The 23,864-nt window shown below is 41.5% G+C and overlaps 2 protein-coding genes and 1 pseudogene across 2 annotated transcripts in view; 2 read left to right on the top strand and 1 right to left on the bottom strand.

Moving 5' to 3' along the window:
* The first annotated feature begins 524 nt into the window (after positions 1-524).
* Positions 525-20,641, top strand: Ccdc174 (coiled-coil domain containing 174). Its single transcript, XM_041641229.1, has 11 exons — positions 525-643; positions 2,949-3,053; positions 3,937-4,037; positions 8,230-8,288; positions 11,103-11,277; positions 14,072-14,167; positions 15,122-15,264; positions 15,699-15,793; positions 17,830-17,962; positions 18,928-19,080; positions 20,160-20,641. The coding sequence occupies exons 1-11, from the start codon at positions 602-604 to the stop codon at positions 20,435-20,437; spliced, it is 1,380 nt and encodes a 459-aa protein (XP_041497163.1). The 5' UTR covers positions 525-601; the 3' UTR covers positions 20,438-20,641.
* Positions 4,669-5,131, bottom strand: LOC121440468 (annotated as a pseudogene).
* Positions 20,642-20,977: 336 nt separating the features above from the next.
* Positions 20,978-23,864, top strand: part of CUNH3orf20 (chromosome unknown C3orf20 homolog) — a 61,189-nt gene continuing 58,302 nt past the window's right edge. The window contains exon 1 of the mRNA XM_041641217.1: positions 20,978-21,078. The gene's annotated coding sequence lies outside the window, so the exon portion shown is untranslated. The remainder of the gene's footprint in view (positions 21,079-23,864) is intronic.

Consider the following 23,864-nt stretch of genomic DNA (forward strand, 5'->3'; position numbering starts at 1 on the left):
AGGCAGGAGGATTGTTGCAAATTTGAGGCCACCCAAGTCTGCATAGTGAGTTTCAGGTCAATTGGCTATGAAGTAAAACCGTATCTCAAAAAACAAAGAAAACCAAATAAAATGATAGGTTTTCCCCTCACAGCCCGTTTTCAAATAATAATTTGTTTTCCATTTTTACTAAATCCTTTGTTTTCATGAAGATACTTGAGTTTACTTAGCCCTCCTCAAGATGGCGCCATTCTATTCCATCACCCAAGCCTCTCCACTCAATGTAGTATCTGTTGCAATGCAAGCTATGTTCCGCCCGCCTCAAGACGACGACAAAAGTAGTAATTCTCGCCTCACTTTCTGCTCTCTTCAAGACGACCACAACGATCAACTTCAACCCTGGGGCACCCCCTCCCGACCTTCTCAAAATGGCGACGAAGCGAAGCGTCACCTCACAATGACGCTTTCAAGATGGCGCCGAGATCGTAAATCTGTGTCGCAAAAGTACGCAAACTCGACGTCGGGGCAAAGACACTTCCGGTTCCGGCTCGGGGCGGGCTCATAAGGCCTGACAGAGGCTTCGGGGAGGCTAGGTGCTGGGACCTGGTATCCTGGCGGCACGATGGACCGAAAGAAAAAACCTTTGGACGTTACAGCCTCCTCGGTGAGTTCGAGTGTGGCTTAGCTGCGTGCTCCGAGTTTTCCCGCTTTTCTCAGTCGAGAATGGCGACCTAACCTGTTGCCTCACGCAGGTCAGGAGCCTGGACTCTCCGTCTGTCTTTCTCCCCGCGGGGACCCTCGACAATTCCTTATTCTCAGGATCCTGAACCGAGTTTCGGCAGGGACCTGGACTAGGCTCGCCCTACACACAAGTCCCAGAAGCCGTCCTCCCCGGAATCTCAGGGTGCATCCTGCGGGTCAGCCGCCACAGCCCAGCCAGGCCTCGCTGTCTGCGGGGACCTGGACTATATGGGGCCCTTCCTGGCGTCTCCAATACAGAGATTCGACACCCCAGGACCCCAGAATACCTAGGGTCCCCCTAGCAGGACCCAGACAAGTTAGTTAGTGACTTATGGGATGGGCTGCCTCGGGCCGCGAGAGCTGACAGGATTTTGTCAGAATTTGGATTCAGTGCTTATACACTAAATTCAGCAGGGTGTAGTTGCACATGGCCTTTACCCTAACCCAGCATGTGAGAGGCCGGTCTCTGTGATTCAGAGGTCAGCCCAAGCCACATAGTTTCAGGATAGACTGGGCTACACAGTGAGACCCTGTCTTTAAAAACCAAACCAAAACAAACTAAAGCCAGATTATCCAGAGGATAGCATTTTCAAAAACTACAATACAAATGAAATCCAGGAACTGGTCATTTTGTGAGCTTAAATTCAGAAGTAATTGTGGAATAGAAAAATATGTAACTAGATAATTGATGCATTTAAGAAGAGGTAAAAGGCAAAATTTTCTTCTTCCTTCCTCCCTTCTTCCCTTCCTTCCTTCCTTCCTTGAAGAATTTTGAATATTGGGTCCTGGAGCGAGACTCCTTTATACTGTTAAAATTCCTACCAGCAGTACCTTTAAATAGATTTCTTTCAAATGGAAATCACTGAACTCATTCCCCCTCTTCCGCCCCCCAAAATGGTATGGGGCTGGAGGAATGACTCAGAGAGTGGTTAAGAATACTGACTGCTCTTTTTGGATTTTCGAGACAGGGTTTCTCCGTAACTTTTGGTTCTTGTCCTGGAACTATCTCTTGTAGACCAGGCTGGCCACGAACTCACAGAGATTCGCCTGCCTCTGCCTCCCAAGTGCTGGGATTAAAGGCGTGTGCCACCACCGCCCAGCTAATACTGACTTTTCTTCCAGAGGACCCTGGTTTATTCCTAGCACCCAGATAGCAGCTCACAACTTTCACAATTTTCCAGAGGAGTCTGACACCCTCATGCAGATACACATGCAAGCAAAACACTACTGCCCCAAACATAAAAAAGGAATCATTTTTTAAAAAAAACGATTTATTTTGTTTATAGCTGTTTTGCCTGCACCTTCAAATGTGCAACACATGTGTGCCTGGTGCCTTCAAAAGCCAGAAGAGGGCATTAAATTCGCTAGAACTAGAGTTGTGTATAGATGGTTGTAATGGTTGTATGCCACATGGAGGTTCTGGGAACCTAACCTGAGTCTTCTGCAAGAGCAGCAAGTATTTTCAACTCCTGACTCATCTCTTTATTTAGCTCCTGAGCTCAGTCATTTTTCTTTTCCTTGTCAGCCAGTAGTGCCTGACTTACAGGTGCCTGTGCGTATAGCCACTTGCCATCACATCATTTCCTCCCCCTTGTTAGAACTAACACAGCGGAGAGGTGGATGCCTCATCTCCTCACCTGTGCCCCCCCCCCATCACATTTTCAAACAAACTCACTGGACAGTGGTGGTGCTTGCCTTTTATCTCCTCAGCACTTGGTAGGCAGAGGCAGGCGGATCTCTGTGACTTTGAAGCCAGCCTGGTCTACAGAGTGAGTTCCAGGACAGCCAGGGCTATACAGAGAAACCCTGTCTCAAAAAACCAAAACCAAGTCAAATCAAAGCAACAAGAACAAACAAACAACAACAACAAAAAAGTAAAGCTTGACCCTGTACTTCTGGTTATATGTTCCACAAGCAGAAAGCGCTTCAGAAGTTAGTTGAATCCAATCTGTATCTGTATGTAGATTTCATTTGTTTATTATGTCACTTTCCTGTTGGCAGAAAAAAAAAAAGCCTTGAGTAGTAAAAGTTGAAGTAGAACTAAATTTGTAGCAAAACTACAATGAAACCCAATGTTGTTTAATTTTGTGTGGAGTTCTATATTTAAGCTTGTGTTTCTTGTCCATGTTCAGGAAGCCAAAATCTTGGAGAATTACAGTTGCTTAGCAAGCCAGTCAACTGCCACCAGCGAATGAAATATTGTTGTTTACTTTCTTGTTTTATTCTAGTTGGTAGATCTTAAGGCTGAGCTCTTCCGAAAACAAGAAGAATTCAAACAAGAAAAACTTCTAAAAGATTCTGGAGTCTTTGGAAAACCAAAGACAACTAATAAGGTAAAAATACCTCTACTGATTCCAAATATGGGAGAATTGCATTATAAGTTTTTGAAAAATGCCAGTGGTTATCTGTAAATAAGTAAATATAAAGAAAAAAAAGTCCCTGACTTATAATTGAACATTTGCATAAACTTTGTTAAATATTAAAATTAGTAAGATAATTTAATACTCTTATAAAAAGACTTATTTTAAGTATATATGTTGTGTGTGTGTGCTTGTATGTATATATATGTCATGCTTGTATATGCCATCTGTGTGTAGATGCCCTCAGAAACCAGAAAAGGGTGTTGAATCCCCTGGATCTGGAGTTATATGTAGTTGTGAGCCAAGTAATATGGGTGCTGGGAACTGAACTCAGATCCCGTGCAAGAGCAGTAAGCCCTCATAATGAATGCTAACCTATCTTTCCAGTTCCTATATTCTTCTTTAACATGCTGTTAATAATTGGGTTGTTCACATTCTCATGGAAGATTAGCATGTATTTTGTGTCCAAATAGAGATAAACAACTGTAATATATAGAAATAGACTTAAACTATGAAAGTCTTTAAGAGTTTTAAAACTTTTATAGGTAGTAATCTGCTTACTATATTCCTTTGTATTCTGCTCATATCCATTAGAATATTGAATGATGTTGTAATCTGTCATGGGTAAATGTCAGTTGAGAAATAACTCAGCGAAGTTCAGAAGGAAATTCTTCAGGTGATTTAGGAGTTTTCCTCAGCTCCAACTTTGTCATGGCCTGTCACGTCTGTTGTAAGCTGTAAGCTAGCTGTCAGAATAAGTAGTTCTTTGATGATTCATGAGATCCAAGGATTTTCTTTCCTTTTTGATGCTTTGTGATCACGTGGTTTTATTTTGTTCTTTCGAATCATTCTCCAGAAGCCAAGTATCTGGACCAAGCAGAATGCTGGTGTTTCTAGTCGAGCAGAGAAGGATGCAGAACAGAAGCTTGAAGAGCAGAAGACTTTAGACAAAGCAAGGTAGTTAAACCTGAAAGGGGGTTACCAGACCAAGAAATAAACGTTTAGTTGGTACTCTTCCTGATGTACAGATCTGATAGACATCTTTCTGGGCAAATGCTTTATGAATGTAAATACAGTGTCCTTTGATATCTGAGGGGCATTGGTTGGTTCTAGGTTCCTACTCTTCCTCAGATACCAAAGCTCAAGATGCTCCAAATAGATAAACTAGTGTGTGTGGTCTGTGAAAACAATCAGTACTCTAAAATCTTTTCTAGATTACTTTCTATGCCTAGTATGGTGTAAGCACTTTGTAAATAGTTGTTATTCTGTATTGTTTAGGGAATAATGTCAAGAAGGAAAATATGTACAGACAGATGCACAGTATATATTAGCAACAATATCATTGTTTTGGAATATTGTTTCTTTCCAGGTAGTTGAATCTGGAGATGTGAACTCTAGATGTGGAGGGCCAGCTGTCCCCTAAAAATGCTGTAATTTACACATATCTGTTGTCTTACACAAAGAAAAAAAATTGAGCTTAGAAGATGAAGTAGGGTCCTGTTTTAAGCTTTTATCACATACTAAATATATCAATTTTTAAAAAAGATTTGGGAAATAACTATTTGTTCTGGAAGTTGGCAGCGTCTTCTCAGAACTTCTGGTTCTGTTTCTTGGTGCTGGCAGCCTTGATGATCTTGAGCACATTGAAGAATACTGTCTTAACTTGGGCCTACACCCTCCCATGGTGATAATGTCACTAGTCTGTACATTCCCAAAAAGGGGACAGGCAGACAGATATGTTCTTGTGGTGCTTCTCAAAGCAATTGTACTTTTGGATATAGTAGATATAGTTTTAGATGATGACAGTGGTCCTCTGCATCTTCATCTTGGTCACGACACCAGACAGGATCTGCTCTCAAATAGAGATGTTATCAGTGAAGAGGCATTTCTTGTCTGTTTAGGTGCCCTGGATGGCCTCCTTGGGCATGTTGAGCTTGGACTGATGCTCTTGTAGTACTGAGGGAGCCTTTCCTTGCTTATAGAACCCATTTGTTGTTTTAAAAGATCATGGACTGCTTTTGGTAAACACACTCAGTCTGAATATCTGACATCTTTCTGGCAGACTGAGAAAAAGAAAAGGCTATATCAACAATTTTTTTGTTGTTATTGTTGCTTGCTTGTTTGTTTGTTCATTTTTTTCGAGACAGGGTTTCTCTGCATAGCCCTGCCTGCCCTGGACTCACTCTGTAGATCAGGCTGGCCTTGATCTTAGAGATCTACCTGCTTCTGCCTCCCGAGTGCTGGGATTAAAGGGTTGGGCCACCACCACCTGGCCTATATCAACAATTTTTTAAAACTTGTATTTCTAGGGATGGGATCCCAATGGTCTTGTCTGCTGAACCACATCTTCAGCTTAACACTTTGTTGTTGTTGTTGTTGTTTCGAGACAAGGCGTCTCTGTAATTTTGGTGCCTGTCCTGGAACTAGCTCTTGTAGACCAGGCTGGCCTCGAACTCACAGAGATCCACCTGCCTCTGTCTCCCAAGTGCTGGGAGAAGTGTTCCATGGACCCTATTCCCCATATTGGATCGCTTTACCCAGCCTCAGTACACGGGGAGATGCATAGTTTTATTGCAACTTGATATGCCATGTTTTGTTGATACTCTCAGGAGACCTGTCCTTTCTTAAACAAATGGAGGAGTGAATTAGGGGATGGGAACAGAGTGGGTATTGGGAAGAGGAACTGGGAGGAGAGGAGGGAGGGGAAACTGTGACTGGGATGTAAAATAAATAAATACATTTATTTATTTAAAAATAAAAGTCCCCATTGGGACTGGAGAGATGGCTCAGTGGTTAAGAGCATTGCCTGCTCTTCCAAAGGTCCTGAGTTCAATTCCCAGCAACCACATGGTGGCTCACAACCATCTGTAATGAGGTCTGGTGCCCTCTTCTGGCCTGCAGACATGCACACAAACAGAATATTGTATACATAATAAAATAAATAAATATTTTAAAAAATAAAATAAAAATAAAAGTCCCATGGTGTGTTCTAGGTTAGGTGATAGGACATTAGTATTTAGATACCCCAAAATTTCCCTCGCAAGCCAAGAATATAATTTGAAGAAAAGTAAAAGAAACATTCTAATACCTGTTTCCTAAATTCACTAATTAATATATTGTCATATTTGCTTTCCTCTATCCTTCTGCCACACCTGTAGAGGAAGACTTTAAGTGTCATGATAATTTACCTGTAAATGTTTCAGTATATATCTATCTGAACAAGGACATTATACTACTATATTTAACACTGCTGTGTGGCTCATATTTCAGATTTTACCATTGTCCCAACACAGCTTTGTCCTAAATAGGTTTTGTAAAAATTCAGGATTCACAAAATAAGTTCCAGGACAACCAGGGCTATTACACAGAGACACTCTCTGTCTTTCAAAAAAATCAGGGGAAAACAAAATCAGGATTTAAAGATTATATTCCATTCATGCCTATAGTTCTCAAATCTCTCCGCTTTTTTCCCCTTTTTTTTTTTTGTCAGTTACCCTGCTGACATTTTTAAGTGTCCAGGTCAGTTTTTTTTCTGCCATGTCACATGTCTAAATGAGGTTATATTAAAGTTTTTTGTTAAGACTGCTGTGTAGTCTTTGTATTTTACAGTGAGTCTTACCTAGAGGCTCATAATTGGTAATGAATTCAATCACTTGCTTAGAAACGTCTGGTAGAATTCTCTACTGTGAAGATGCCCTTTCTCCTATGTGGCTAATAGTAACCTGGGGTGGGAAGCTTTGAGACTAAGTATCCTAGTCACTACTATATTTCCATGGATGCTTTGTATTGTTAGTAAGCCGTGCTGCTGCTGAATTATTCGTGGATTTCCTCTGCTTAGTAGCTAGCATTCTTTTGTAAAGAAGAGGCAGTAGTCTCCTGTGCCTGGAGAATTCTAAATTGTAACATCTGCCGTGGTAGCCTTCTGCTTTGGTACATGATAGGAACTCTGCAGCTTCATTGGACTGGGGAGATGTCTCAGTTGGTCAGATGATTGCTGTACAAGCTTGAGGACCTGATAGAAAAGTCAGGCATGGTTGTGTAGATTTGTAATCCCACTGCTGGGGAGCAGAGATCCCTGGGGCTTACTGTCCAGCCAGCTTAGCTTGTTTAGGGATCTCCAGGTCCTACTAAGAGACCCTGTCTCAAAAACAAGGTGGTTAACTCCTAAGGAATGATACCTAAGGTCAATCTGTGGCCTTTACATGTATGTACACTGACTGATGCTTGGGCACCCAAAGGAACACACATGGAACCACCTTGCTAACTTATATGACAGTGAAGATGAGATGACATTACTTTGTGTTATCAAGTTAATTTTGTGGCAATCTGGAGAAGCAAAAAAGAAGAAAAGAATTTGCTTTTCCTTCAGTCTGGAAGAGCTGAGACACAGAAAGGAAAAGTTAAGTAACTTGTCATAATCATGTGAACTAGGGTTTTTGTAGTCTCTTCGCCCCATTAGGAGTTAAATTTCCCATTGTGATTAATGAGATCATGACACAGATGGCCTCTTTGGGGCTTCTATTTTTAGGTAATTAGAGAATTCCTTGCCCTTTTAGCTTGTTACTACTTGCTAAATGCCATCAACATTATGTGAGCAACGAGTCTGCTTTGTCAACATACCAGGGTTGTTGTCTTATATTAGTATGTAGTTTCAGTGTATTATTTGTGATATTGAAATAGATATTGTCATGTTTTTAACAAATTAAGTTGGTATAATGAAGTGTAATAAGCCACAAATGACCAGGACGCTGGTCTAAAAACACTATGGTAAAGAATCTTGCCTTGGGTCTGGTGATCCTTTTGGCAGACTAAATAGAAAATGTTTACATACATCTCTCTTACCACATGTAACTTAAGTTGCATTTAGCAGCTAGGTTGTTGGGCCTTAACTCAGTGCATCCCATTTGTTCACTTATCAGATACTTATTGAGCAGTTACTCTGTATCAGGTATGGCTTTTGGTCCTGCTTTCACTAATGAAGTAGATGAAGTGGGTCTGAGGTCTCTTCAGGACAGGACAGTTAGCACCTGTTGTGCCCATCTTTTCATGGCAGGTCTCAGGGGAGGTGTTAACTCTCAGCTGTCAGGGTGATAGTGGCAGAAGGGACAGTTATAAGACCATTTTTAATTCTTGTTTGTTTTTCTCCTAGGGAAAAATTGGAAGAAAAAGCCAAATTATATGAAAAGATGACTAAAGGAGACTTTCCAGGTAAACAAATGTTTATTTGTATTTCTTTATTGTCTACAATTTGTACAGATCCTCAGTATTATATTATCTGTTTAAATGATTCTAAGAGGGAGAAATTTAAAAAAACAACTCAAAACTTTAATTTCAGTGGTTATGTAGAGATAAGAAAATATTCAGTAATATTCCAATGGTTCACTGGGTGCCAGGCAGGGCCAGGAGAGTATAGGGAACCAGTTCTACAGCCCTCACAGCAGGTCTCATCTGGTGGAGGAGGAGAGCACAGCACCAGGAGAGTTTAAACAGACCAGCCTTGCATGTAGGGACATCCATGCATATGGGAAAGATAAGGTGTGCCGAATTATGGGTTATGCTGCCTCTTTTCCTGTTTCAGTTTTATCTCTGTGATGTGCTTTTTTTTTTTAACTTCATGGTTTTGCCCTATTGCATTGGTGTGTGAGTGTGGGCATGTTCATGCTACAGCATAGGTATGTAGTATGTGTTGATATTCACCTCTTGCTTTGTTTAAGGCAAAATTTGAATGGTCTATTCTGCCTCCCATCTTGCTGCCATAGGAATACTGGGATGTGCTTGATGTGGGTTCTGGGAATTCAAACTCAGGTCTTCATGTTTGGGCAGCAAGTTCTTACGCACTGAGTCATCTCACTTTCTTTCTTTTCTTTTTCTTTTCTTTTTTTTTTTTTTTTTTTTTGATTTTCGAGACAGGATTTCTCTGTAGATCTTTTAGTTCCTGTCCTGGAACTAGCTCTACTAGACCAGGCTGGCCTCAAACTAACAGAGATCCTCTGGCCTCTGCCTCCTGAGTGCTGGGATTAAAGGTGTGCGCCACCACCGCCCGGCTCATCTCACATTTTTAAATTTTAGTTCTCTCCTTATATTTATCCAGTTGGGAAATCTTTAATTTTTCTTTTTACTAATTCCTTGCTCTTTTTGTTTTCTCTCCAGAATATTTGTTTCCTTTCCTCTTCTCTTTGCTTCCTGTATTTCTCCCTTTTCCTTGCCTCTTTCCTTTATCATACTTATTATTTTTATTCTAAGTAATTACGACTTCATGGCATATTCAATTAGTAGTTGTACATTGTGCTTTGAATTGGTTTAGAAATTTGTAATACAATTCCCTTTTGTCATATCCCCCTGAAATAGCAGAATTCATAGTTGGACAACAGTGTAAGAGACTTTCTGGGCCAGTGTACACACCATTGGCAGGAGGCAGAGAAAGCAAGTAAGAATTCAGGAAATTTCTAGAAGGAAATGGGCTTTGACCTGGTGAGCTGGAGGAAAGGATCCTGTCGGGGAAAGTGGTAAGAGTGGATCTTCAGAGTGGGGAGAGCTGGAGCTCAGCAGTTCCACCTTGCCTAGCAAACAGGACACCAGTGGGTGTGGCCATCATTTGCCTTTTCTCAGACTGCATCATTTACAAAGTTGGGGGCTGTGGTGACAGTGCTACACTCTAAGGAGCAAGATGGTCATTCCCAGCATGCCTCACTGGTGTGTACCTCTACATCTCACCTCTCAGAAACATATCTCTTCCCTTTTGAGATACTATGTGATATTGAAAACTTGTTTTATTCTTTTTTTTCTCTGGTTCAAACTTTTATTGTTACTATCGAAACCTAGAGGCTGGCTTAACTGTTGAGAGCACTTGTTGTACTTACAGAGGAACGGAGTTTGGTTCCCAGTACTCATGTACTCACAACTGCCTATAACTCCAGCTACAGGAGAACTAATGCCCTCTTCTGCCTTCTTAGGGCACTAGCACTCCCATGTACCCTTCTCCCTCATATGTGTAACTTAAAATAAAATGAAAATATAGTAACTCAATCAAAAGGAATGTGTTTGTGGAAATGGGGTTTTGTCAAAGCCAGCAGTCCTACCTACTGATCCTTCTATTGTACCTGTGTGTCTGAACTGGTTAAGTCTTGGAGCCTTAGTTGTCTTCAGTGTAACACTGTAAAGGGGGATATGACCACTTTGGTCATAGGGAACCCAGTGCATGTTGTAATTCAATCTCTGTCCTTAGGAAAAAACAAACAACAACAACAACAAAAAAAAACATGTTGAGTTCATCCCTATAGAACTTAACTCTTGCCTGAAAACGATGTCAACTTGTGAAAAGAACTCAAAAAACACGTGTGCGTGCATGCGTGTGTGTGTGTGTGTGTGTGTACATGTTTGAGACAGTGTCTCACCGTGTGTGTGTGTACGTACATGTTAGAGACAGTGTCTCACCATGTAACCCTACAGAGCCTGGCTCACTATGTAGACCAGACTGACCTTGAACTCACAGATCTACTTGCCTCTGCCTCCTTAGTGCTGTGATTAAAGGTGTGCACACCGTGCTTCAGCTTCAGAGGATATTGTTTACCTGCATTAGGATCTTTCAAGCACTTTCTGCCACACATTAGTATAAGAGTTAAATGATGCAATTCATATATTTAGAAAGCTCTGTTACATCACAGCAAGAAGGGTCCACTCTCCTGATTGGGAGAAATGCTGTTCTGCTTCTCTTAGACATTGTTGGCTCTGAGTTGCTCAAAATCAGTGACTGTGTTGTCTTAAATGGTCCTATTTCTCACACAATGTATTGATGACACAAACAGGAAACTCAAGGCTTTTTAAAGAGTATTATGGTCTGTGTTATGGATGGCCTATTTAAAGTTTTCTGTCAGGTGTTTTGTGTCTGTTGTCTCTGTAAATTGTTTGTGATGGAGGCATTGACTGGTGAATGAACAGTCAGGCAATAGGGCCACTTCTTAATTCCAGCTATGGTTTTCTTCTTTAATGTAAAGAATCCATAAATTGATTTTTGTGTTCTAGATGAGGAAGTGGAGGACATGTACCTTGTGGATTTCACACAGAAGATCATAGACAAGCGCAAAGAAATGGAGGTGCTTGGTGCTACTAGAGAGTCTGGAAATGCGGAAGAGAGAGATGATGATGAAGAGTTTTCTGAAAAAGACATACCTCCTCCCCAAGACCCCAGTGAGGAGTGGTGGGTAATATTGGAGCTTAGATCATTGTGAGCCCCCCAGACTTGTTTTGGCTTTTTGAGAATCATTTTGCTTGATGGTATCACATCATGTTTTCTTACTCTGCCTGGGTTTTCTTTGTCCTGAGAACCACCCCCTCTAAGTTGGGATGAGCTCGTGTTGTATAAGATTGTATAGATTTAAGCACACCAGTGGAGCAGTAACATCAGTGACTGCAGATAAGAACTGAGCATCTACTGTGCCCAGTGTGGTGCCAGGCCCACGAATCCTTGCACGGTCCATCAGTATCCTGCTCCCTCACTACATGTCCTGGTTCAGATGTCAGGTCCTGGGAAGTGGTCCCTTTTGAGTCCTGCAAAAGAAACTGGCAGAGTAGGCACAGTGAGCTATAGCCTAACTACATTCTTTTCTGGTATTGAGGTGTGGGTTCCAGCACTGCCTTCTGCCTGTGTGGACTTGATAAATTTGCAGTTTCTCTGAGGCCTAGCTTCCTTCCATGGAGAGTAGAGATGCAGTGCTTCAGTGCACAGCTATTTCCCTTAAATTCCCTCATGGAAGCAAGTGTGTTCCATTCTGGGGCATAAGCAGATACTTTGCAAAGCTCCGTTATTGATATTTTCCTGAGTTTAACCTGTACATACATAAAGGATGGAGGAATCCAGCCTTTTATAGATCAGATTGCAAATTCCGTAATGGTGTCTTTTATGCCACTTAGACACTTATTCAGCAGACCTTGCCATTGCTTAGACATTACTGATGTTCTTGTTTGGGGGATTTCTTAGAAGCTGCTCAGGACTGTTTGTAGATTTCTTAGCCTTTTGCTAACTCCTTTGGACAGGTATGCATAAATAAGATGTTTTTACTACTGTAGATGGCAGAGAACCTTTCTGTTAATAATATGGAAGGTGTCCACTGTGGTCCATACTTTCTTACCTTTTAAATAATTTAAGTCTAAAGTTAGAGACTATTGTGAGGGTAGGCATATGGCTGTATGCCACATGGAACCACAGAGAACGCAGCCTCTCTGTGCCTTTCTTCATCATTTGTAGTCTAAGTACTTGCTTCCTCTTCTGAACTATTTCTTGGGTCTTACCCTTTATTTATAGTTGACCCACTCTAGATCTTACTGTCTGCAAAACATCTGAGCCATACTTTTGCTTGTCTGGTTTTTGTTTGTGTGTGTGTGTGTGTGTGTTTTTTTTTTTAAGACAGGGTCTTTCTGTGTGACAGCTCTGGCTGGAACTTGCTCTGTAGACCAGGCTGGCCTCAAACTCACAGATATCTGCCTGCTTCTGCCTCCCAAGTGCTGGGATTAAAGGTGTGTGCCAACACTTGTCAGTTTGCTTGTTTTTATACTCTGCCTAAATTGTGTTTTCTGGCCTGCACCCCTCCTGTTTCCCTAGAGCCCTGTAGAGCTAGAGTACTCAGCCCTCTGTGGATCACCCAGCTTCTCCAGGCTTATGCTGGGACTGTTCAGTAAGCAGTTTCTGATGAGCTAGAGCCATTGCTGACTACTGTATTCCCTTGCTGGTGTTCTGTGTGTTTTGGAGGCCTGCTCCAGAACAGAATAGCTGTGATTGCTTTTCAAGGCAGAAATCTCATCTCTTTTGAATGGTCTAATGTCTTTTATTTATTTTTCTTATTAATGCCTATATGATTACAAGCAATTTGTCAGCAATTTGAAGAGTTTGGAGGGCAATTGAAGGTGTCGCATGATACCATATGGTGCAGTAAGACGCAATGCAAGCAATTCCAACACTTTTTTTGTTTTTGAATTAAGCTCCAGAATTGTTACTGCTTGTAAATCCTTTTGTTAATTAAATTCCAGGTGGTGGAAAATCTTTTTGCAAAAATACTGTAAATAATTACATGGACCATCTGGTTAGATTTCCCTTCCCCATTCATTGAAAAAAAAAAAAGGAAAATGAAGTTGCTGCTTTATATAGTTGTAGGTTTGATTTCTTCTGACAGTCGTCTGTAGAAGTGGATTTCCAAGTGTTTGGTTTTTAAAACATGGGCTAACAAGGAAATTGGCATCACTTGAGAAGAAAGAAATTGCAGGCAACAGCAGAGCTAGCTGAGTCCGACCTTTATCGCTTTGCTAACTTGCTTTACAGCATATATTAGGTGCTTTATTGTGTGTTGTGCACTCTACTCCAGACTATGGGAGATTCCTTGCCTATGATAGCAAATATAAAAAATCTGTTGCACTGCCAGGCAGTGGTGTCCTTTAGTCCCAGTACTCGGGAAGCAGAGGCAGGCAGATCTCTGTGAGTTCAAGGCCACCTAGGTCTGTAGAGTGAGTTCCAGGACAGGTTCCAAAAGTACGCAGAGAAACCTTGTCTAAAACAGACAAACAAAATTCTGCTGCACCATAGTACAAAGGAGATGTTTTCTATGAATACCTGCCCATACTTTGTGTTGTTAGGAAATCTCAGTGTTTTGTTTAACCTTACTGTGTGCTCAGCTTGCCCTGTCTCCACTGTCTGCTTTGGGCAAAGGTGAAGAAGGGTATATATTGTTTGTCTTGTTAATTAAAGTGTGTCCAAAAATTACCATGACTTACATTAAGAAACTCCTAAGATTGCTGGAAAGAATGTGTCAATTAGAAGTAGAGCAGTAATAGAAAAATTGAGGTTTTGTGGAGGGCACAAAAAGCTTATTGGATGTCATCTGCTAATTAAGAAGCCTTTTCTCTGTGTTGGTGGTCCCTTGGCTTCAAGGTTCTTGGTAACAAGGTATGTAACGGCATTGCTTCTTTAAAGATTAACTGTCTTCCCAACTTCTCACTTTCAGGGTGGATTATGTGGACTCTTTGGGCCGATCCCGACGCTGCATGAGAAAGGATTTACCAGATCTATTGGAGATGGATAAAAATCTTCAGGGAAGACTGTAAGTTTAAAATGTGACCTGTGTTTGGAACACAGCCATGGGAATTGTCTTGTGGGAGAGGCTTCTGACTATTTGTTACTCTGCTCTGTTAGGATCTTTAATGTGTAAGACTGTTATATACTGAAGCCTGTAATGTTTAACATATTCAGACACTCATAACTTTCCTCAGGGAACAACCTGAATGCCATTATTATTTATTGATTTTCTTTTCCTGAAACCCATTTTTGGGGGGAGTAGTGGGGAAATGAGTCACGTTATTTCCTGGGCTGGCCTTGATCTAGGTTTAAGTGATTCTTCTGACTTAACTTCCCAAGCAGGCACTCTGTTCTGGTCATGTACATTATAATTGCTGAAAGGGATGAGTAGACTGTTGAGTAGGCTGTCTGATCTAGGTCGCAAGTACAGAATGAGCCCAAACCTAGCTAACAAACCAGCCTTTATGGACAGAGGGATTTGAGAAGGTTCACTTGCATTTATTCACTTCTTATTTATGTGTCTTTGTATATTGAATCAAAGGCTTCGTGATTACATTTCTAATGGGAACCAAAGAAATAACATTCAAAAGTATCTTGGTGGTTAAAATTCCATATAGCCAGCTTTTATATGAGAAATATTGGAGAAGCTCCACCTGTGTGAGCCTTCCCATCTTGGGCATCCTGTGAGTAGGCCTGGAGTAAACACACAGAGGCCACAGCACAAACCATGACCACCTGCTGGGACAGGGATCTCTAGCAATGTCCATGTCTCTAAACCAGAGGCCATTCAGAGAAGGCCAGTGGTTCATCCTTCCTGGCTAGGCCACTTTCCATATGTCAACCAGGACAAGTATAGAAAGGAAAGTTGGTTGTCTTGAACACTGAGGCAAGATCCTATCATACTCATCTATAAGTCTGGTATTTAATTGTTGCTGTTTCATGGCACTCACCTGAACATAGGTTTCTGTTCCTCTACTAGTTTCGTTAGTCCTGCTAATGAAAAAACTTTATTATCTGAAGATATGAGGAAAGAACTTCAGCGCCAGCAATGGGAAGAAGAAGAAAGGGAGGCTCTGAAAAAGCCAATGGGGCCTATCCATTATGAAGACATTAGGGAAAATGGTAATGTTAATTTGGGGGGGAGGGGTATTTGTGTTTGTGTGTGTGGTGGTGGGTTTTTTTGTTTGTTTCTCTCTAGCCAGTAAGCACAAAGCCAGGTACTGACAGCAGCACCTCTGATACAGTCAGGCTGTGCATTGGAGGGTGAAATCATCCTCTTGTCCACAGCCTAAGAAACTTAGGGACCTCTTCCTAACATGTCTGTTAGCCTAAGAATTTGTTCCCAGAGAGAAGAGGATACAGCCAGGGCCGAGTAGCCTGTCTATATGTTTTTCACTTAGCCATTAGACTTTTTTGTTTTTTCTTAATCAATTTTTTTTTTAATTAAACTTGTGCTGATATCACCGTGTGTCTCTTTTGGTTTGTTAGGGAACTTGCTGTAAATGTGGTTTGCTAATCAGAGAAATCTAATGTTTTGATATTTTTGATTATTTCAGAGGCCCGACAACTTGGTGTTGGATATTTTGCCTTTGCCAAAGACAAAGAGTTAAGAAACAAGCAAATGAAAACTTTAGAGATGCTTCGTGAACAGGTATAAGTTAAATTTAAGGTTTTTGTTATAGGTTTGAATAATTTTTTTATTGCTAGGTCATGCTTTAAAAAATGTAGTAAATCCAGATAGGCATAATCAAGCATTGGGCAGAGAGAGAGTCCAAACTGAAGATCTCCATCAGGTCCCTCCCCTTGGAGCTCAGGAAGCCCCTTGGAAGAGAGGGAGGAACAGTGAGGAAGAATGGGAGCTAGAGGGATTGAGGACACCAGAATACCCAGTTCACAGAATCAACTAAGCAGGACCCATGTATCATGAATTCTAATTGGTCTTAATAATAAAAACTCAGAGTCAGATAATAGGGGTTAATGCTGAAAGATCATAAAAGCAGAAAAGCCAGCCACTAGTTCTTACCTCTACTGAATCCTCAGACCAAAGGGGCAATTTCTGTCCCTACGAATCCTCAGACTGAATGCTCTCTCTATGAAACCTCAGGCTTAATCTGAGCTCTTATCTCTTCCCTCCATATATTCCTCTCTCCACCCAGCCATATTACTTCTGTCTCCATCTCCATCGTGTTGGGATTAAAGGCATGTGATTCCAACTGCTGGGATCACCTTTGTATAATCTCTGTTTCTCTTTTAGACAGATTCAATCTCCTGCAGCCCAGAGTGGCCTTGAACTCACAGAGATCCGTCTGCTTCTGACGGTGCTGAGATTAAAAGTGTGTGCGACCACTGCATAGCCCCTATGGCTAACTAGTGGTTTAGCTCTACACTCTGATCTTCAGACAAGCTTATTTGTTAGATCACAAGCAAAATACCACTCCATATTCATACAGGCTCACAGAAACTAAAGCAGCAATCACAGAGCCTGCGTGGGTCTGAACTAGGTCCTCTGCATATATATATAATGGTTGTTAGTTTGGTGTTAGTTTTTTTGTTTTGTTTTTGTGGGAGTGGGGGTATCTCTGATTCTTTCATCTGCTCCTGGGACCCTCTTTCTCCCACTGGTTTGTCTCACCCAGCCCTGATAAGAGGGTTTATGCCTAGTCTTATTGCATCTTGTTATGACATGTTCGGTTCATATATGAGAGGCCTGCTTTTTTTTTTTTTTTGAAGGGAAACAGGAGGAGTAGATCTGAAAGAAAGGGGATTTGGGCTGGGGGCTGGGAGGAGTGGAAGGAGGGGAAACTTTTATGAGGACATATTTGTATGAGAGAAGAATTTAAAAAATGTAGTAAATTGAAAATTGATATTCAGAATGCTATTGTTGGTTACATACAGGTAATTATTAAATTATTGAGGGTTTTTCAACTCTAAAATTTTAACTGTACTTTGCTAGGTTTTGTTCTTATTAGTAATATATCTGTATATAATGTGTATGTGTCATGGCATGTGTGGTGGTTAGAGGACTTTAGGGAGTTGGTATCTCCTTCTGTCTCTGTGTTGATTCCAGAGATTGAACTCAGGTTGCCAGGCTTGCATCATTGCAGCATGCATCTTTACCCACTGAGCCATCTTGCTAGCCTTGCTGTTTTATTATTACTATTATTATTTTTTGTGTGTGTGTAAGCTCTGCCCGCATCTGTGTATGTGTACCGTATGCACACATGGCTCCTGTACAGGACATTGAACCCCTAGAACTGGAACTATGGATAGTTGTAAGCTACCACGTGGGTGCTAGCAACTGAACTTGGGTTCTCTGCAAGAGCCACAGTATTCTTAACTACTGATTCCAGCTCTCAGCCCTGCTGTTTTAAGTCTAGCTTCAAACATAGCATTTTGGGATGATCTGGGTGAGGAAATAGGAAGCTGTGTTAAGGGATTAAGGAGCAGAAGAGAAATGAATGGCTTTCTTCCATGTGGAGGCTTCCATGGGGTTCTATGAGTTCTCATTAAGCTTCCTAAGGACAGTCCTTTTCATAGGCCACCATTTTCAGGGTCTTGGGGAGAGCTACTTAGATGTGCTGTTAAAATTAATTAGCACTTTAAAAAAAAAGAATTATTTCATCATTTTAAACAGAAATGTGAATTTGACTTCGAGTGAATAATTTTCTAATTTTTTGTTCTGTTCAGACAACAGATCAGAGAATAAAACGAGAAAACATAAAGGAAAAGCGGAAGGCTATGTTAGAAGCAAGACTTGCCAAACTTCGACAAAAAAAGATTAAAAAATCAAAGGAAGATGGGACTGAAGAAGAAAATAGAGGTATTTCAGTCTTAAATTTCTGACTTTCACAGGGAAAACTTAGATCTCTTGGTGTTCACTAATAGGATTGCAGTGTAGGAATCAGCAGCTTAGTTTTATCTTTAAATTCCACGTGCCTTTGAAGTACCACCAGGACCAGTTTTTATTGCTCTTAATTATTTTATTGCTCTTAAATATTTCCATTGACTTATTTGTTAATGCATGTGGTGTGTGAGCGAGTGTGAGTGAGCATGTGTCAAAACACAGGTACGGAGATCAGAGGTCAGTTTTCAGTAGTTTGCTTTTTGCTTTCTCTGTGAGTGAAAGGTCATCAGGTTCCTTAGCAGGCACTCTTACCCACTGAGCCATCTCGCTGTCCAGGAACAGTTTTTATAGCTAGAATGGTTTGGAATGACACTGTCATGTTTTTAGGCAATAAACAAGACACATTGAGTTGCTTCTTATAATGACAATTTAGTAAACCAATACTTAAAAGTTTGGCTGTGTACATATATAAGAAATAAAGTTTTTAAGTTTAAAAATATAGACAAAAATATAAAACTACGTATTTGGGGGGTGCCATGTGATGTCTTCCATAACTGCATATATTATGTGATAAAAATCAAGGTAAAGGTATGACCAGTTGCACAAAGTTGTCCTCTGACCTATATGCTGTGGCAGTCACACCCACTCACATAGAGAAATAAGTACTAATGTCTGACTAATCAGACATGCTTGCTGCTCCCATTAACATTTACTTCAAAATCAGTGTTAAATATTTATTTTTGGTTTTTCGAGACAGGGTTTCTCTGTATAGCCCTTGTTGTCCTGGAACTTGCCCTGTAGATCAGGCTGGCCTCAACTCAGAGATCTACCTACCTCTGTTTCTTGAGTGCTGAGATTAAAGGCATGCGCCACCACCTCCCAGCTTAGTATGTTGAATTTTAAACCCATGGTAATAAGGTCTTATTTCCTTACAAAACTAGGTGGAGATGTTACTGTGCTTTTGCCATCAGAACCAAAGACTGTACCTGCTCCACCTCCTGTGGCCCAGAACAGCAAGGTAGAAGTCATCATCCAGGAGCGGAAGGATACCAAGCCTGGAGTGCCACACATCCGAGAGTGGGACCGAGGAAAAGGTAGGGTGGAACTTTTAGGTCTGAAACTTCCTAGTGAGGCCCTTGGAAAAGTAGTTTTTGTTTTAAATCAAAGTAAGATTCTGGTGCGATTTTGTTTTTATTTTTTTATGGTGTAGAGTTGGATCCGGGCCTTAACATGCTAGGAAGAGCTCTACATCTGAGCTCCACCGTCAGCTCCACAGGGGGTCGTAGTACTCCTGAGGCTTAAGGAAGTCTCCAGGTCTCAGCTTGTTTCTTCTCCATCCTGGACACTAGTTGTTTATACAGGGAAATGGGTAAAATGTGATCACAAAAGACCAGCATCTGCGAAGGCATTCTGTCCACAGAATGAATACATTTCTGAAAATTACTTGGCAAGTTTAAACCCTCTGGAATATAACTTTTCAGGAACTGCTTTTAAAGTATGCTGGAGGTTTGGTGTTCTGAGGTACTCTGTCTTTAGGCATCCTTTGTGTTTGTTTGAAAGCTTACCTAAGCTTCCATTGTGCATGCACGTCTTTCTCTAAGTTTTCAACAAGATGCCCACCACAGTCTTCACTGCAGCAGACTGTGTTTTATGCCTGTTGCAAAGATACTCAGTGGAACCTTAGCGCCTGCTGTTGGAGCTGGCAAGAGAAATCTAAGAGCCACTGTTCAGATCGGATGAGTCCCTTCTGTGTCCGCCAGAACTCAACAAATGACAGACTGCTTTGATGTGAAACACCTACCATGTCAACTTCAGCAAATAATTGATTATTTCATTTCTCTGTAATTGGAGTGCCCTTTACGCAGTTGTGGTCCAGAGCATCTCTACAGAATATCTTTTTTTTTTTTCTTTTTTTTTTGAGACAGGGTTTCACTGTTTAGCTCTGGCTGTCCTGGAACTCATTTTGTAGACCAGGCTGGCCTCAAACTTACAGAGATCCACCTACCTCAGCCTCTCAAGTGCTAGGATTAAAAGCATGTGTCACCACCGCCCAGCCTGTGGTAGCTTTTAAATGCATATAAGAACTAAAAAATTTTTTTAAAAAATGAAAAATTATAGTAAACTTGACTGGTTCATAATTGTTTCTAATAATATTCTTTCTTATTTTCACTAGAATTTTCTTTTGGGTTCTGGTCGAAGAAGCAGTCAGAACTCCGGGCTGAACGAGATCCTGAGTTTGCCCCACCATCGAATTACTTTGTGGGTCAAAGGAGAACTGGTGCTTTGAGTAGCCAGCCATGGAGCAAACCGGGACCAGCACCAAGCCACTCGGGACACGGCTCTGGCTCGCCACACCCATCTTCTTCTACCTCTGAAAGCCCATCACAGGCCTCCACAGTCACTTTCCAAACCCTCGATGATATGATATCTTACTATAAACAAGTCACATGACCTTGAAAAGCATGCTGTTGCGTTTGTATCATCAGAAATCAGGATAGGACTGAGTTTTACATTTTCCTTCCTGTCCTTTCCCTAGGATGCACAGGCTTGAGGCCAGATTACTTAGAAGGGAGGAGTGAGTCTGCCCATGAGAGCTCACTGGCTGTTTAGCTGTCCATTTTTAATGCTTGGTGTAGAGGGAATTTAGCTCCTCCCCTTCATGCTGACCCAGTTGTAACTCATTTGGATTTCCAGGTGTGAGAACTGTAAATACTAATCTAAAATTTGATACTGAATAACTTGTTTCTTTTTTAGGTTATTTTATGTATGTGAATGTTTTGCCTTTCTGTATATGTGTGCACAAACGTGTGTGCCTGGTGCCCAAAGGGGTCAGAAGGGTGCATTGAAACCCTGGAGCTGGAGTTATGGATAGTTGTGAGCCACTATGTGGGTGCTGGGAACTGAACTTTGATCCTCTACAAGAGCAGCCAGTGTTGTTAACTACTGATCCATCTCTCCATACCTGCAGAGGAGCTTATAACCCTGTTTCACAAACACACCCACCCATGACTTTGCTTATAGGACTACATTCCTTTCCTTTCAGAAATGCTAGCATGCTGGTGTCTGCTCCACAGATTCTACTTCCCAGACAGGTAATGGAGCAATATCAGGAGTTTTTACCTGTCTATCAAGCAAATAAGGTACTATTGTAGGAGGCGAAGTGGAAAAGGGAAACTGGTAGAATGCTAACTAAGCAGTCACATCTGAAGCCATAAGGTCAGAAAGAGCACCTACAATTCAGAGAGGGAGAAGTTGATTGTTGATCTGTGTCAACATGTTATCCATTTGCCTACATCCCTGTTTCTCTGGACATCTGGAGTTGTGCTGAATTACTTGGGCATTCCTGAAGGCTGCTGAACCTGGTTAGAGACCAGCACTCCTAGTTTTGCCAATTAGAGCTTTGACCTTGTCTTTCTCTCCTGCCTTAGTACATCCTGGTGTTTCCATTGCTTGAGGCTTTTTTGACTCTCTGTAGCCTGACTTGGACCCCATTGTGTAGACTAGGTAGGTCCCTGCCTGTATCCTTATTGAATCCACAGGATGTCACTACGTAGGGGGTCAGAGGATTAACCCATGCAACTGCAAACAGGCAGTCAGAAGTTGGCTGCCAAGCCTTTGGGAGCAGTGGGTCGTTTCCAACTCAAGGAAAGTCTCTGCAGTGCCCTGAAAGAATGGAAAGAGGTGTGAGGGAAGACCTACTCTTTGGGGTCTCCTTGATAGTTTTTTCTCTGCTCACATAGCACTGCATCATGAGTAGAAGTGTTTGATTTGTCCTGTGATGACCCACCTGGCGCAAGGTCATGTGACATCTAAGCGTCAGTTCCAGGACTTAAACAACTTATATCTAACCTCTAGACTCATGCACCTTTTTCTAGCACCTAGTCTTCTTTGTCTCCCAGTATGAAGAAAGTTACCTTTGAACTCCATAGCAAAGGGAAACCTAGACATAATGTCATTCTTTCAGTCTCATCAAACAAATACCTCTTAATATACATCAGAACGCTAACCCAGCTGCTTTTTTTTTTTTTCCCCCAGAAATGACAAATGCATCCTAAAATTCAGTGGAAATGCCAGGGACCCAGAATGGCCAGAGAAAAGATGGAGGACCAAACTTCTTGATTCAAGACTTTGCAAAGCTAGCACAGTACAAATGGTGTGGTACTGGCACAAGAGCACAGGCACAGGCACATAGGTCAGTAGGGTAGAATAGAGCCAGGTATTCGTGGGCAGTTGACTCTTAATGAGGCTGGCAGGACCATCCAATGGGAAGGAATGCACATTTCACAACATATTGTCCAGGGCAAAGCAATGAGTTTTTACCTGGCACCATATCTAAAAGGCAACTCAGGATAAACTAAAGACCCAAAAGTAGGGACAGAAACTAAAAAGTCCACCTGTAGGTGGGCAGAAGTAGTCCAGCACGGCCACTCATCACTGACAACTAGTAACTGTAGGTCACGTTTTCTCTGGGGTTTTGAAGACTCTGTAAATCACTTTCTAATCCCTTGTTTACCACATCAATTATAAGGCTTTTTGACAAGCCCAGCTTACCTTCCTGTTTCAGCTCCTCAGATGAAACATGAAATCCACTTCAGAAAGTTGTTTCTCATGGAGCAGTTTTGTATGCGAGTGTCCAGAAGATGGCAGCAGACCCTCAGAGTTCGGATCCCTGCTCTAAAACAGTACTGGCGTCATAGGGATGCAAGGAAAAGTGTCACTTTCAGTTTTCTTTCTTTTTGGTAGACAGTTTTATGCAGCTCCAACTGGATATGTAGCAGAGATGATTTTGTAGTCAGTACAATTTCATACATGTATGTATATAATGCATTCCATTTCCCTTCACTCTCCATTCTTATTTCCTTCCACCTGTCAGCTCCCCCTTTTTCTTACAAGTCCTTTTTTCAGATTCTATTCTTTTGTTGTCTTGTGATCCACTGATTTTATCTGACTGCCTGTGAGACCATGGGTTTAGTTAGTACTGTCTATTAGAACCTGGACAATAACAGTGACTTTCCCCCAAAATCCATTGTAGACAGTTGTCCAGCAAGGAGAAATAGGGTCCCATGAACCCCTCACCAGTCAGTGATTGCTTCTTGACAGTTGTAGTCTTTTGGAGGTCCTGTGCAGGTAGTTGAAACTGCTCTGAGACTATATGTGCTGTGTCGTGTATGCAGTGGCTATGTTGTGCCCTAGAGGTGGCATTTCACAGCCCTCTCTGTCTTCTAGTTTTACATTCTCTGTTCCCTTTCCTGATGTTCCTGAGCGTAGGATAGGCACTCAGCCATCGCTTGTTCTCAGAACCTTGAGCACCATGTGCATAGTCACAGAGAGGCCAAAGTGTCAATATTGCATTTCTGATCCCCCATTTGTGTCTCTATCTCCAGAGTGCTAGCATTATAGGTGTACACCACCACATCTGGTTTATGCCTTGCTGGACTTCTTTGCATTTTGGATACGCATTCTATCAGCTGAACTACATTCCCAGGTCATTGTAGCTTTGTAAGAACCATATTTAAAAAGTGAAATTAGTATTTTTCTATTGAACTTAGTATATCCAGAACATCTCAGTATATAGTCAGGATACAGGGACCATCAGGAGATACTCTATTTGTTTTGTTTTTTTTGACAGGGTCTCTAAGTAACCCTGGCTGTCCTGAAACTTGCTATGTAGACTAGGCTGGTCACAAACTCAGAGATAAGTCTGCTTCTGCCTCCCTGGTGCTGGGAATAAAGATGTGTGTGCACCACAACACCCACTTTTGTTTTTGTGTATATGTGAGTGCCTGCGTGTATGCCTGGTGCCCTCAGGTCGTAAGAGGGTGTCCTCTCCTGAAACTGGAGTTACAGGTGGAGCTGCTCCATGGGTATTGAGAACAGT

This window comes from Microtus oregoni, unplaced genomic scaffold, assembly GCF_018167655.1.
Source record: "Microtus oregoni isolate MIOR12 unplaced genomic scaffold, Mior012 000002F_ref0000024, whole genome shotgun sequence".
Lineage (NCBI taxonomy): Eukaryota > Metazoa > Chordata > Mammalia > Rodentia > Cricetidae > Microtus > Microtus oregoni.

What these genes read in the sequence shown, in the direction of transcription:
- Ccdc174 (XM_041641229.1), top strand. Translation starts at nt 602, where the DNA reads ATGGACCGAAAGAAAAAACCTTTGGACGTTACAGCCTCCTCG. An exon ending in AAAAATCTTCAGGGAAGACT is followed by an intron (nt 14,168 to 15,121) that starts GTAAGTTTAAAA and finishes TTCCTCTACTAG; the next exon opens with TTTCGTTAGTCCTGCTAATG. An exon ending in TAGAGATGCTTCGTGAACAG is followed by an intron (nt 15,794 to 17,829) that starts GTATAAGTTAAA and finishes TGTTCTGTTCAG; the next exon opens with ACAACAGATCAGAGAATAAA.